The 14,094-nt window shown below is 41.0% G+C and overlaps 1 protein-coding gene across 1 annotated transcript in view; it reads right to left on the reverse strand.

Moving 5' to 3' along the window:
• Positions 1-11,495: 11,495 nt before the first annotated feature.
• Positions 11,496-14,094, reverse strand: part of CPE (carboxypeptidase E) — a 114,984-nt gene continuing 112,385 nt past the window's right edge. Inside the window, exon 9 of the mRNA XM_019441058.2 lies at positions 11,496-12,379. Within this exon, the coding sequence (XP_019296603.1) occupies positions 12,281-12,379 (99 nt within the window). The 3' untranslated portion in view covers positions 11,496-12,280. The remainder of the gene's footprint in view (positions 12,380-14,094) is intronic.

Below are 14,094 nucleotides of genomic sequence, written 5' to 3' on the forward strand. Positions count from 1 at the left end.
CCCTATCTTTATCTTTTTAAAATGAGAGGGGGGCAGTGTCACTACCATTCACTAGTACTCATAAAAACTATGAATTTTTTAGGTGACCAGTACCTAGGTGATATAAGATGTTCCTATAACTACCTTGAATGGGACATTTTTGTGATGATCTCAGAAGCTTTTCTAAACACTCTAAAGCATAGCTTCTCAGCTAGAGCCTCTTTTGCCCCCGCCCTGGGGGTCATTGGCACATCTGGAGACATTTTTTGGTTGTTGTCACAGTTGGGGAATGCTACTTGTATCTAAATGCATAGAGGCCAGCGATGCTACCAACCATCCTACAACGCACTGGCCAGCCCACGACAACAAAGAATTTTCCCCTGCAGCGTCAGTAGTGTTGAGGCTGGGAAACCCCCATCTAAAGGAATATTCCAGGATCATAAAGTGGGAAAATGATTTGTAACTACAGAAACAATGAGCGAATGCACATTAATCCTAATGAAGATTATTAGTAGAAGGCTTACAAGGGCACATCCCAGAGATGCTAAATGACTACTGGTCACTGGCCACTGCAAGCATAGGCTTCATGATTTACCACTCACCCCCTAATCGACAGCATTTTTAACTGTTCTTTGGTTTCCTCATCTGTGAAATGGGGATCTCCCTAGATTCCCACGGATCTCATCTCCCTAGATCCCTAGACCCATCTCCCTAAATTCCATCTCCCTAGATTCCCACAGATCCCATCTGTGAAATGGGCCTCTCCCTAGATTTTCTAGGGAGAGGAAAGGAAACCCAGTAGGAAATGTGCTTTTGCACAGTAACTCCTCCAACAATGCCAACTATTATTATTATCATCGCGAGTATCATCGCGAGTATTATCATCATGATTATTACCACCATCACTACCACCTGAGTCCCGGGGACCATGGTCCACCACCACTTTGTCCCATCTCACTTCTGAGTTGTCTCTGTTTTGACATGACCTGATTCCGTGAGATCTCCTGAAAAACGAATTGCTGATCTTAGACAAAAATTCTAAAATAAAACCCAAATCCAATTCCACAGAAACGTATCAAACTGCCACTAAATGCTAAATGGAAATCCCATTTTCCTTTGAATTACTCCATATCCTTACCATGACAGACTCAAGTTTCTGTTCGCCATTTCCTTATTTTGTAAATAAAAAGAAAAAAAATCCCCACTCTATATTCATTTCTTTAATGGTTTAGCCAGAACAATTCTGGATTTTTCACTATTCAGTTATGTGTCTAAGAAATATTTCGATTATTTTATGTAAAATTAAGCTGGTTACAAGTTCTGTAAACATACTTAAGTTCGTTTTTGCTTATCATAGTTCTTTTAAAAAGGTAGAACATCGCAGGGCGCCTAGTGGCTCTGTTGACTAAATGTCCGACTGAGGCTCAGGTCATGATCTCATGGTTCATGAGTTCGAGCCCTGCATTGGGCTCTGTGTTGACAGCTCAAAGCCTGGAGCCTGCTTTGGATTTTGTGTCGCCCTTTTTCTACCTCTCTCTCTCTCTCTCCCTCTCCCTCAAAAATAAATGAACATTAAAAAACATTAAAACCAATTTTGAAACATTCCAGCCCTTGCCAGGCTACCAAATCTATAACTGTTTTGCCCCTTTATTTCACACCCCATTTGTTTCTTGCACCCACCCTTCAGTCCAGCTGCTGTTTGGAACTCAGAGAGCATAAATGCTTGTCGGAGCAAATGGACTGTGGTTCTCCAAAAGGAGATTCCAGAGAAAACCATGCCAACCCGAACCCAAATGGGGACACAGAAAGAGCACAGGAATGTTCATTTTCTTTCCCTCGTGTTCTCAAAATGTTCATTTGTTTCCCTCGTGAGCTTATCCTGTCCTGTTGTAATTTCTTCTAGACCTTAGATACACAGCCAAAGTTCATTTTCCTGGCAGATTCTGTGATACCCTCTCTCACACACCTATAGCTCACTGGTAAAGGATGCCAAAATTAACCAGAGCAGACTTAATAATAGTATTTGTTGAGCACTTATGATGACGCAGGCACTGTGCTAAGTGGTTCTTCAATGGTATGTACATATGGAGGGAAAAGAAAAAAATAAAAGGAGCTCCTTCCTCTTAAATGTGACTTCTAGCAAATGGGAAGTACCAACTGTTCCCTCCTAGCAGCAAAGACCTACTCTCAGTTTAGGTTAATATTTGCATCCTGAATTATTTAGTCACTAGCTAACCAGCATGCACTTGCCTGTTCTTATACTCCAAATGATTATCTTTAAAGGGAAGGAGCGCCTGGGTGGCTCAGTTGGTTAAGCATCCGGCTTCAGCTCAGGTCATGATCTTACGGTTCATGAGTTCAAGCTCTGTGCTGACAGCTCAGAGCCTGGAGTCTGTTTTGGATTCTGTGTCTCCCTCTCTCCTTCTGCCCCTTCCCCCACTTGTGCTCTGTCTCTCTCTCTCTCTCGTTCCAATGTTAGTATATGTGCTGCCGAAGCGAGCACTCTCTCTCTCTCTCAAAAATAAGTAAACATTAAAAAATTTTTTAATATAAAAAATAAAGGGAAGGAGAAGAGGATGTAGGAAGGGGGAGTGGGGAGAGGGGAGGGGGGGGAAGAGAAGGGGAAGGAGAAGGAGAAAAAGAATGGAAGACCAGGACAAAATTTGACATTCAATAATTATCAGAAGTTCACATAAATTGCAATATTTTAAAACTAAGAGTTTGTGTGGTCTGAACTCTACAAAGAATGTTTATACTTGAGGAACCTTTGTGGCTACATGTTACCGCAAAGCAGCTTCAGGCGGAGCGTCTTTTTCTCACTTGGACCCTGTTTCATACTTGCTTCTGTCTTTTAGCAAAACAACCTCCTGCAAGAAAGAAGTAATATCCTTTTTAAAATTCAGAAATGATTTTTCCCCCAAGAAATTATGCACAATGTTCCCACAGAGGCATCTTAACTGCCTTGCTATTATTTGGCACACACACTTAACATGGAAACAGACATCCTCATAATTGCATACATGTCCACAGCACAATAGTTTTGCCATACAATCCCATTGTTTTTCTACACTATTCGGATAACTAAGCAGAAAAACTACTTCAAAGTGCCATCTGAGCCATGGAGAGGAGTTTAAAGACAGCTTATTTAGGCTTACTCTAAGAGGTGGGCATTTTCACAGGAGGTTCTTAAAAATGAAAAAGAAGCAGGTCTGTTTTGAATACAGAAAGTAGATGAAGGCAGTAGTGGCACCCTCTACCTACCTGTCTTTTCTCCCACATCCCTGGTTCTGGGACGGGATCCCCTCAGAGTTCTGCTACCTAGCCCCCAACCACCTTGGATGCGGCTGATACTGAATGAGGTGCTGATAGCTCCTGGGCATAGCTAACTATAGGCGTAGGTAGAGACAGGGATGGAGAGAAGAGGATGAGGGGGAGGGCGAGGGAGAGAGGGGGAAAGGATAAGATATGTCCCATATCAGCAGGGCATGGTTGGACTCAGAGCATCCCCGTATAGTTCAGATTTGACTCCTGCTGAGCATTCCTGCCCCACTGCCCTGCTCCCTCTTGCCCCAGCACCTGTACGCCATCATCAGGACCAGTTTTCACTGACTCCTCTCCCCCTATGGTTGCTTCGTCTGACTCAGAGGCTTCTTTACATTCTTAGGAGTCACTCTGTGAGGGTGTGGTGGTGGAGGGAGTATGTCTAAAGACTTGAGCGTGTGTTGTGCTCAGAGAGGCAACATGACCAACAGTTATGAGTCAGCACGTTCTATGGTCACATAGCATGGCCAGTAGAAAGCGATTTCTGAGCCATGGCACATTTTAATCACAACCTCAAGATTTTCCTGTGCTTTCCATTTTGACCTTCCCTTACGTTCTACAGGAAATTTCCTATTCATAGATTTAGGAGATTATTAGGAAAAGAACTTTAATAATATCTTAATAACAACTGTCTTCTAGTTAAGTACGGGAACATGGAAGTTCTGAAAGGTGCCCACCCATTCACCGAGCCTGTCACTCAACAAGTTGAGGTTGCTGCTTGGGTGTTTGAGCCACGTCCAGGGCTCTTTCTTTTCCACCACACTTCCTGCTCTTCTGAGTTCATCCTTCTCAGTGTTTTTTGGTTTTTTTAAGTTTTTATTTATTTTATTTTGAGACAGAGAAAGCTTGAGTCAGGGAGGGGCAGAGAGAGAGAGAGAGAGAGAGAGAGAATCCCAAGCAGTCTTCTCAGTGCCAGTGCACAGCCTAATGCGGGGTTTGAACTCACAAACCATGAGATCATGACCTGAGCCAAAGTCGGAAGCTTAACTGACTGAGCCACTCAGGTGCCCCGATCCTTCCCAGTATTTAATGTATCTGGTTGCAGTTTCTCATATTTGTCAATAGTGAAGGAAGCAACCTAACTCTTCATGAAATTTGTTTCGCCCAGGGGACCTGGTTTCAGATAAGCCAGGACAGATTCCAAAATGAGGATCTGTGCTCTTTGGGGTCAGGGCCAGGGTTGGGGGAGTTACATGGCTGTGGAGAAGGTCAAGGGGGTTCTCTAGAAGGCAACCCACCCTGGGAATGGCTGAGGCTAGGAAGACTCCTTCTGAGGAAGGCCCCTTCCCAAGGAAAGGAGGAGGAAGAAGACAGTCTGCACAGCTTGCTCTCAGCCTCTTTTCTGCCTAAATGTGGCCATGACCCAGAGAGGTCCAGAAAGGCAAAGGGAGAGAGAGCAAAGGAAGAAAAATAGAGGAGGCAGAAGAGAAGGACAGACACCAGGCAAAGGGAAGTTACGGAAGCCTGTGACAGACAAAATGTATCTGGGAGACAGGAGATCAGGAAAACAGAAAAGTAGAAATGCAAGAGAAATGGGCACCGTATTTTAGGTTGCAAAAACTCAAGACGATATTGGGTTTGAAAATGATTCCTAAGTGGGGAAAAAAATTACTTTCGGCTTTTCCATTTGTTTGTTTGTTGAGCTGCAATCCCAAAGCATCTGTCTGTAATGAGCACGTTCTCCAAGCACCTAAGAAGGCCACATACAGCTCACGTGGATGGGTGGTTCACGGCTGCCTCAGCTACACAATTAGAGTCTGGTGCTGTGATAGCCGGGGGGTGTTTTCTCACTTCTGCACGGGTGAATAAGAGGAAGAGGAGATACTATGACCACGTCTGTGCAGGCAGGAGCCTGCAGGCCTGTTCCACTTGGCAAAGCACTCAACCAAAAATCCAGCATCTAATCCTCCTTTTCATGTCTGCCTGTCAGCTCTGCATATCTGTTGGTGCCTCCCGTGGATTGACAAAGAGCACATGTGGTGGTTGGGACCTGGAGGTGTGCACGTTAAGCTGGCGTTTTCTCACTTTAATTACACCCATACTTGGCTTTGAAATACCTCCGTGTATTTAATGCATAAGAAAGTGTATTTTAGGTTTAAAGCAAAGAATGCTACACCACCCACTGTTTTCATCTCCCCTCACGAGACCCCAAATCCCATAACAGTGGTTCATGTAACCAGATAAGCCACAGCAACAAATCTACAAAGCTCTGGTTAGACTCAATGCTGTTTTCTCACCACCTTGCTCTTCAAATGTAAGATTTAAAATAAACACAGAGGAGAAGCTGCAATGAAGTTTCTGGAGCAAAGGACAGCAGTAGACCAATGACTATGGCCAGCTGCTTTGAGATTGTTTCATTGCAAGGGCAGGGAATGGGAATGTGCCTGGTAGTATCAGGGCTGATTTTTTAAGGAATTTCTAGAATAAATATTAGTGTAAATGTAGGTAAGAGGAAATAGCAGTTTTAGTCAGAGAGTTCACTGAAAAACTGTAAGTCACATAATCAGGACAATAGGAAGAACATACTATTATTTTATTTTAACATTTATTTTTGAGAGACAGAGCACGAGCAGGGAGGGGAAGAGAGAGAGGGAGACACAGAATCCAAGCAGACTCCAGGCTCTGAGCTGTCAGCACAGAGCCGGACGTGGGGCTGAAACTCACAAACCAAGATACCATGACCTGAGCCGAAGTCGGACTCAACCTACTGAGCCACCCAGGCGCCCCAGGTAGAACGTATTATTATGATATTCAAAGTCATGAAATTTGGCTAATCAACCGCTGATTCAGCTACTCAAAAAAGTCATTATGTCATTTTCTGGTTTACATATTTTACATATGTGTTATGTTCTGTCTTCTAATAATCACCTGTGATGTCTTAGTAATTCATTAAATACCCTATTCATGTGTCAGTCTTAAGTCTATGAATACGATTTCAACCAGATCAATTTGAAGACACCAAGCCATTAAGTTTAATTCTCAAAAATTACATAGAAAATAATTATGACAAAAAGACTGTATTTCTTCCTGTTTTGTAGCAACTGCAGTAGGTAAATGTGTGTTGAGGGAGTTTACGAAGTAGAAGTGCATGGTTATCTGCACCGATGGCAATGGGAAGTGTTTTCTTCCCACTACATTTCTGTGTCAGATTGCATGCTGCCAATGAGGCTCTGATTTTATTTATAGGTTGATGTTGGAGCACTTTAGTTCAAGTGTATGCCACTCACCTGTCACTGTGCTCTCTCCTCTCTGAACATGCATTCATTCCTCTGACAAATCCCTGCAGATAGACATGCACAATCACCCAGAACTTCTGGGCAATCTCTCCATCTTCGGTCACTGTCATCACCGGATGGACACTTAGCCGATAACATTTCAGAAGCACTAAGCTTTCACAATGCAAGTTGGACACTGACCTCACAAATCTTGAGGTATAAATTCATTATGGTTTTGTCTCTCTTTTTCATTTTATCAGATGACCTTCATATTGCTGATTAAACACAACAGCAAGTAGAAACAATACAAATAATTATTTAAATAATTTTTAAGGTATCTAAATACGACTATAGTTGATGCTAACATTATTACTAAAGAATACCTTTTTACATGAGGTCCGGCCAGTTTTATGCCTCTTTATTTCTGCTCTCCCCTGAGTACCATCAGCAGACTCAGGTGAACTGCGCTTGCCTAACTGATCTTGATCTAACATAGGCATATTTATATCCTATCTCTACCCCAATATTACACCATCACTCTTATAATAGCTAGGCTTTCACCTCATCCCCAAGTGCTGGTCCCACTTGTGGGTCTTTTACCTGGGTTTCTTCTGTGGTCCCAGCTTCTAAGTAGCAAATCTCATAACTTAACCTGGCAGTGAAGGTAGTAGGAATAGAAATAACCACACTTTTTTGAATAATAGTCATGTATTGTTGAGTAATAATGAAGGCAATTCCATTTTTATCACTTGCTGTATATCAGACAGTTTTCTAAGTGCTTTACATATATTAATTAATTTAATATGTGCAACACGGGTCCTCCTTGCCAGCCTTCCTTCTAGGATGACAGACTGACCAGGAACGAATGTCCAGGAGCAAAAGCCTCACTATCCACGGATAGCCACCTTGAAACTAAGGGACTGTGTCGCTTAGCTTGTATCTTTATCAAAGCACTGTCTTCATCAATTTTCTGCCTGATTTCAGGAACCGTAATACTTAATTTTCTACCATCCTACTCTACCTTGCTGTAGTTTGCCCTGACTACAACTTCAAGAGAGACACGACCTCTGCAACCAGAACCTACAGCTGGTCAGGCTCCCAGAAGTCCCTGCCCCCATGGAGCAAGTGAGAGGCAAGGAGGAAGTTATGATGCCACATCATTCTATCCTCACATGCCCTGTTCTGCTGTTAAGTTACTGGCCGTGCCCTGGTATCCTGAAATGTGTCTCTTCACAGCATTAATGTTGGGGTCAAGCATAATATCTGGGCCAAACATCACCATGTCCACAGGGAACAGGACCAAACTAACTGGATTCCTAGTAATTCTACATAGCAAGAAGCCATAAAACAGGAACTTGTATTTATTTGCAAAATGTTTTAAAATTATCTTTAAAGGGTAGGTCATAAATCGTGCTCAGAACCCAGAAGTGTAGTGATCAGCACATGTGAAGTAGTCAAAGGAATATAAAACAAAGATATGTTTCATCAAGAATTCAGTCCTTTCCAGGTCATGCTAAAGAGATGAGGTAGGGTAGGGGCGCCTGGGTGGCTCAGTCGGTTAAGCGTCTGACTTCAGCTCAGGACATGATCTCCCGGTTCATGAGTTTGAGCTCCGCACCTAGCTCTGTGCTGGGAGTGCAGAGCCTGCTTGGGATTCTCTCTCCCTTTCCCTCTGCTCCTCCTCTGCTCACGCTCGCGCACTCTCTCTCTCTCAAAATAAATAAGCATTAAAAAAAATTTTTTTTACAGAAACAAAGTAGGGTAAAAACACACTTGGAATCAGACAGACATGAGTTTTAATCTTGGTCTGACCACTTACCAGTTCTGTGAGGTAAAAAAATTTAGCTTAAATACTGAACCTATTTCTTCATCTGTTCAACAGCAATGTTGCAATAATAGTTCCTAGCTTACAGCTTTGTGGTGGGGTTTCAAAATCCTATATTTCAAATGCCCAACACAAAGCGTGGACAGCTCCCAGCTGACACCACGGAGCCTGCTTAGGATTCTATCTCCCTCTCTCTCTGCCCTCCCCTGCTTTCTCTCTAGCTTCCTCTCAAAATAAATAAAAATAAACTTTAAAAAAAAAGTTACAAAAAAACCACTGATCCTCAGGAAATGTTTCAATGATTTAATCGCACGAAACTAAAGTTATACACTACCCTGGAAACCCCTGTTATAATTGAATTGATTCACTGGCTGTCTAGTAAAAAGAAGCAAAGGGTAGAGAATCAGAACATTTGTAAGCACCAGAAATGATATTTACCTAAGAACAGCAAGACCAGGATGTAGTGTATTTATTTTTGAACTAAAGGTCCAAGTACATTTTATCTTGACATTTCTGAGGCAGAAACTCCAAAGGCTGTCCAGTTTTATCCACAGAAGAAATCCTCATGAGGATTTAGAAAAGAGAAGTTGAGTCATATGTTGGAACAAGTGATGATTTTTTAGCCTCCCGCAATACCAAATCATGGAAAGATTTCAGAGGTTGTATAAATAAAATATGAATATCAAAGTTCATGGTTCCCTTTCTGCAAGTAATGTTTATCTTTGTTTATGCAAAGAATTGAAAATCAAAATGTGAGTGGAGATTAGCTATTTCTTCCATAACATGTCTGATTTTCTCTATGAAGGGGAAAAAAGCAGTTTAAAATGTGTTCATTGTTTCATGAAAATCAATTCCCCAGCCCCCTCCCTTTCTGATTTTTGTTACCTACAACAATTTAGCTCCGTTGTTCATAATCCAGATCTGGTTAATCCTCAGCCCTCATAGCCTCCAGATTCTTACCTGCTCTAACAGTTACTTTCAAACTAAATCAAAGCTTTAACGCAGAGTTTTCATTTATGCTAAATTTATATGAGGCAGGAATGTGACATAAAACCTCCAAAAAATGTCTGTCCATTTTAGAGTATATTAAGAGAAGTATGGTAACCAAAATGAGATAGCAGCTGGTCCCTCTTGACTTTTGGAAAGAAACAAAAACAAAAACAGAAACCCCTCATGTATTAAAGTATTATACCTCTTAAAATTTTAGGGATCCAACATATAGTACCCATTTCTTCCATTCCTGAGTTCAGAACCAGTTGAAAAGTAAGACACAGGAAACCAACAGACAGGTTAAACAGCTTTGTTATTGATAAACTAATTGGAAAAAGTGACATTAGATCTGTGGTACAAAGAGCCTATTAATTTTCTATGCCCACAAGCCCTTCCTGTCCCTGCGCACATACCCAAAGCCTACCGCAGCACCTAAGGGAGAGTCTGGAACTGCCTCTGTCCAGGTCAGAGAAGAAAGGGAAAGAGGAAGCTTACAGTCCTTTGATAGATTTGTTCACCCGATTAGGTTAGCTTACCTGCCATCACCTAACAATTAAGTGATTGACTTCACTGTAGGAAGAGTGAGTGAGACATGGGAACAGAGGCCAGTTTTATCCCAGTGGAGGTCCTTCAACAGAGAAACACTGACCAAGAGGAATTTCCCTCCCAACAGCACTCGATTCTAAACCCTTCATTTGATAAATCAGAGCATGTTGAGAGCGTGGCCAGGAAAGTGGAGACCTTTGAAACCCTGTTTCATAACAAATAGATTCAAGGGCAAGACTACATGGAGTGAACACCTTCCTTCCAATAGCTCAATGCGTAGCTGACTTGGTCTGGTGGCAGAGACAGATATTCTATTTGTTCCTCCATATTTCCTTCATCCTGCTCAGTTAGGCAAACGCATATGACTAGCCCTGGCCAACAGATTGCAAAAAGAGCTGACATGTGTCTTCCCCAGGCTAAGTCAATAAAAGGTCCATTCTTGATTCTTCGGTCTCTCTTTCCATCTGCTTCAGTGACTTGGGGAGGTCCCACATACCAGGTGGTGCACCTCCATTAACCTAGGTCTTAAATGAAAGACAGAGAAGGAGTTCAAGAGTGTCACATTACGGTCTTGCAGAATAAAAGCAGAAAAACACCTTCCAGAGTCCAGAATCAATTCTGAAACCAGGACCATTCTCCATCCCCAGAAGAGGAGGCCTAGAATACCCACTTGGCAAGATTTCAGAATTGCTGTAGACCAGTGGATACTATGCACCTCTCATTCCTCACCATTTCAAGTTGGAGGGTTTATGACATTATCTTGACCCTATTCTGTTGTATGTTGGGAGTGAAGGATGCAATAACCTTTTTTGTTTGTAGATTTGTGGAGCAAGAGGGGCCACATGCTGATCTGATATAGAGGTTATTGTGGGATCACTCAGAAATCCCAAACTTGAAGCTCAAAGCCTTGATTTAAGTTGCCTCACTTGTTACAGGGTTAAATGACTTCTATATTTGGAAGAAAGGAGAGCAAACCTATGTTGGCAACCAGAAGGCAGAGCTACACTAGTGACAGTGTTGCTCACTAAAGATTGTCATCCAACGGGGCTGTGTGACTAGCTCTGGGCAATAAGCCATGGGTGGAAATGACTTCAGGTATCTCTTACATGTGTCTGAGTCAAAACTACGCTTTGATTGTGCTTAAGCCATTATATATTTGTGGTTCTAGTATTACAACAGTTAACACTACTTTAACAAAAACCTATACCTGGATGTTGATCAACCATACCACCACCACCACACACACACACACACACACACACACACACTCATACACTCAGTCACTGCATTGCTCACACCTGCTCATATTTTGGACCCGGGCTTACATACATCAAGAGGTTATTTCTGAGTCCTCTCAGCTGGTCTCATTTTAAGTTTCTCTATCATGCTCTCTTCCTGCACATCCTGTTCTTCCTGCCATTTTACTTATCACAATGGATAATTACATACTCATTTCTGTGTACATATATTTAAAGCTTATGTCCAAAACTGATCCATAAGATCCATAGCTTCAAAACCTTTTGTCCACCACAGTAATATACACGGAGTTTGCACTGTGCTTGGCAAACAGCCATCACAGTCAAATTTTAAAACGGCGAGGATTAACAAGTGAGAGCCCATTATCAAGGAAATACACTTTTTAATGACAAGACTACCGCTCTAGACCAAAAATCACAGAGAATTAAAATAAAGACCATGGGGATATTTTTTTTTTACCTTTATTCATTCAGAATACAATTCTAGACCAATCTACAGCCAAGAGAAAACCCTAAGCTTTTAAGTAGTGTTAGCAGGCTGAATAATATAACAGTATCGCCCCCATATGTGCAAGCAGGAAGTCAACTCTCATCATAAAATACCTTTCTAAACATTTATTTTTCCTTCCCATCCAAAAAATGCATTAACAAGATCATGCTTATATAGCTAGTCAGCACAAGACAAATGACAATTTATACTGAACTATGTAAGTCTCGCGGTATAATGCTCACAACACCAAAATGTAGCTGTTGACCTTTTCAGTGGCATTCACTATGTGGCACTGTTACCATTACACTAAAAGGACTTCATTAGTTTTTAAAAGCCAGAATTACTCAAAAACTTCTGGATCGTAAATAACACGTGGAATATTTCATTTAAGTCTAAAATGGCAGATCACTCAAACCTTTCCTATAGTTCTCCATGTAATATATGTAGGAAAATGAATGTTATATGAGAAGAAACAGACCAAGTTCTTATACTTTTACCTAAAAGTCTAGTTGTTTATTTTAAGTGATATCTATTAATATTTAAATGATTAAAAATAAATCAATGTTAAATATTGCACAAGATCTAAAAGAAAATGGCCACATTACATCATACTACATTGTATAGATAGATTGATTAAAAGCAGCTAATTAGAAGCTTTTTAAAAATTTAAAGTTTCTGACATCATTTTCCACCATTCCATCAATTCTTCCTTTTCCACTTCTTTCCTTTCAGAAAATGACTCCAGTTCAAAATCAACCTAAAGGAGAAAAACAAGAATATTTTGTTACCAACTGCATGTGTACTTTTAAAAGCTGAAATTAAGTAAAAAAATTAGTGCAGTTTTAGATCTTATAGGATAAGCTCAGTATAGCCACCTGAGCTATATATAGTATATCCTAAAAATCTCTTGTGATAAACAAAAGATACTTTCAGAGGAAAAAAAAAAATCAAAAGCCATTATGTTTGAAATATGCTTTGATCTAATAGCCTTGTAGGATTATTTAAAAGCAGATTTTTTTAAGTCAATTTTCCCTCCAATAAGAAGATGTAATTTAGAATGAATTTTCTAACTTTGACTCTTCACTGAGCTTCTCCTATAAACCTTGAGTTTTCTCCTAATAGCTGGGAAAATATGGAAGAATGTAGTTCAGTGTCCTGGTGTCCCAAACCATAAGTTCTGCTTTCTAGAATCTTGAATCTGTTAAAGAAACTGATGGAGGCACATACATCTCCAAACAACCACAGAGGCCAGGGGCCCAGGAACTCAACTCTCAGTGTGAACTGGGAGTTTTCATCAGGTCTGTGGACAATCCCTACATCTACACAAAAGGCTATTCAAAATCTGTACTCCCCAACCCCAACCCTTCTCAGGACCTCTAGATACTTCTGTCCCCATTGCAAACAGAACTAAGAGTTCCTTGGGGCACCTGGGTGACTCAGTTGGTTAAGCTTCTGACTTCAGATTTCAGCTCCGATCGGGATCTCATGGTCATGAGATCAAGCCCTGCCTGTGGGGCTCCTTGCTGGGTGTGGAGCCCGCTTAAGATTCTCTCTCCCTCTCCCTCTGCACCTCCCCTGCTCGCATGCACGAGCGTGCTTCCTCTCTCTGTCACTCTATCTCTGTCTCAAAAAACTAAGCAAATAAATAAACAGAAAAATGAATCAGAAATAAAAATGATGTTTAAAAAAAAAGGAACCAAGAGTTCCTTCATCTGGCCACTTAAGCCCCTAGATATTTAGGAATATGACTATACTCACTACCTCCTTGAAGTAACGCAGGCCAGAAAGGCTAAGATCCAAATAATTAAATGTTTTACAACCTATTTCTGGGGCTACTTTTTTCCAGGTTTCATTTGCCCAAATTTATCTCCTGATTTTAATACATATACAGCCTAATGTACACATACACACAAAGAAAACCAAAGCATCAGTTAAAAAACTCAAGGTATTCTGTTTGCAAAACCAAGCCCTTATACTCCAACTCAGGGGCATGAACAAAAATGCAATAAATTCTTTACAGGTAAGTCTTTCGACTGGAAAGTCTGCAGGCCATTTCCTGGTTCCAAAAATGTAATGCAAAGATAGCAGTAGAATCCTCACCTTCCTAGCAAAATAGGTGGTACCTCCTTAAATGAGATGCACTTTTTGATACCGCTTAGCAGAGGGTCTTTCTCATAATATGTGCTTAATAAAAGTTTGGTTAATGCCTAAAATCACCTTGCAGGCATGATCAATTTTTCCAAATACTCATTCAGTAAAGTGTTATATTGGATGCTGGAAATAAAAAGATAAATGGAACAGAAATCTCATTTAAACTGAAATCACTGTGGCAAATAAAAGTTTAATTTTTTTAAGTTGTCTTTGATGTTCTTGGGTATGTCTTCAAAAAACTGAGAAGCAATAAGGGAGCTTCACATTGAATGGTATAAAATCAACCAAGGAGCCCTTGGTCAAGTCACTTAACTTTGCCAG

This window comes from Panthera pardus, unplaced genomic scaffold (genome assembly GCF_024362965.1).
Source record: "Panthera pardus isolate Hobbes unplaced genomic scaffold, ASM2436296v1 HiC_scaffold_13, whole genome shotgun sequence".
Classification (NCBI taxonomy): Eukaryota; Metazoa; Chordata; class Mammalia; order Carnivora; family Felidae; genus Panthera; species Panthera pardus.